The sequence below is a fragment of the Oryzias melastigma genome, unplaced genomic scaffold (assembly GCF_002922805.2).
Source record: "Oryzias melastigma strain HK-1 unplaced genomic scaffold, ASM292280v2 sc06522, whole genome shotgun sequence".
In the NCBI taxonomy this organism is placed as follows: Eukaryota; Metazoa; Chordata; class Actinopteri; order Beloniformes; family Adrianichthyidae; genus Oryzias; species Oryzias melastigma.
The window spans coordinates 1-1,308 of NW_023423084.1; the positions used below are offsets into that span (position 1 = coordinate 1).

The 1,308-nt window shown below is 50.8% G+C and overlaps 1 protein-coding gene across 1 annotated transcript; it reads right to left on the minus strand.

Annotated features, from left to right (window-relative positions):
- Nucleotides 1-257: 257 nt before the first annotated feature.
- rangrf (RAN guanine nucleotide release factor) lies at nt 258-1,308 on the minus strand. Its single transcript, XM_024262470.1, has one exon. It carries the CDS (start codon nt 1,301-1,303, stop codon nt 698-700), a length of 606 nt encoding a protein of 201 aa, XP_024118238.1. The 5' UTR covers nt 1,304-1,308; the 3' UTR covers nt 258-697.

Genomic DNA, 1,308 nt, shown 5'->3' on the forward strand with positions numbered 1-1,308 from the left:
TGCCGCCAGACCTGAAATTTTTCTTGGCTCCACAGACCCGGAAGAAAGGTTAAGGTAAGGATTACGGTTAATACACCAAATGGGTTCTGAATGTGGCTGTCTGCAACTCTGACATAGTGTTTAAAACATTTCTGCTTCAGGAAGTGTGAACCAAGCTCCGAAGGTTTGGTATCATTAGACCGTCAATAACTGATATCTAAATAAAACGTGGAACTGAAAATGTCAACCCATTAAACCTTTGAAAAGAAAAGAAGGCGTGTGGGGCATAGAGGTTTATTACAGTTTTGCTGTGGGTTAGTCTGCTGCCATCATCATACCGACTTCAAAATCTGCAGGTACAGCACAAATGAGAATTCATACTAATTTGGGCCACCATCTCCCTTCAAGATCTTGAAAACGTGCATGTTGATCAAAGCAGTGACTGTCATTGAGATGAGTCTAAGGTGTACCAGACTCTCCCTGATCACAGCCAAGATGATACAGCTGTAAACATTTCTTACACGTATATTTTCAAAATTACTCTTACCACCACACAATGTTCAACAAGCTTTCCATCAGCTAAAATTGCTCATTAACAATATTCTTAGCTGATTTTTTTCTTGTTATGCAACATTCCTTACAGTCTCGTAAGATTTATCTGCCTTCTTCAGTGTGTCTGCTCCCAAAAGCCCTATCAGAGGCGCAGTCCTCTCCTCTTCTAGCCAAACAAGCCGGGGTCGTGCAGGCTCGCAGTCTGCAGGAGGCGCTGGAAGTCCTGGAGCGTCCACGGCTCTCCTTGCGCCTGCACAGAGGCTGCGCTGCTGCTGCCGGGGCTGATGCTCTGAGGGTCGTTGAAGGTGACCAGAACGTCCGTGGAGAACTGCGGCAGACGGATGACGCCCAGGTGAACGGTCACTGCATTCCTGGCTTCCTCGTTGAACTTGGACACGCACTGTGCGCCTGTTATCATCCACGCAGATCTGCACTCCGACAGGCACAGCTCGGCTTTGGGCAGCTCCAGCGCGCCGGTAACCTCGGAAGCCCCCACAACCCCATTGCTGCATGCTATGTCCTCGAGGTGGTATCTGGCAGCGTCCTGATCAGCCACGTCGGCCTGATACTCAACCAGCTCCACGATCAGGCTCTGGTCTGTCTGAGCGTGCACGAAGACCTCCTGGTTGTCCGGGATGTCTCTGAGGACGCTGACATCCGTGGCGTTTGAGGGGAAGGCTGCGGACATCGCTCCTCCGAAGAGAGGACGAGCTCCTGCGGTCTGCATGGCTCTGTGCGTGCAGACTGATCCCTCACGGTGCAGCGTGAGCATCCGGT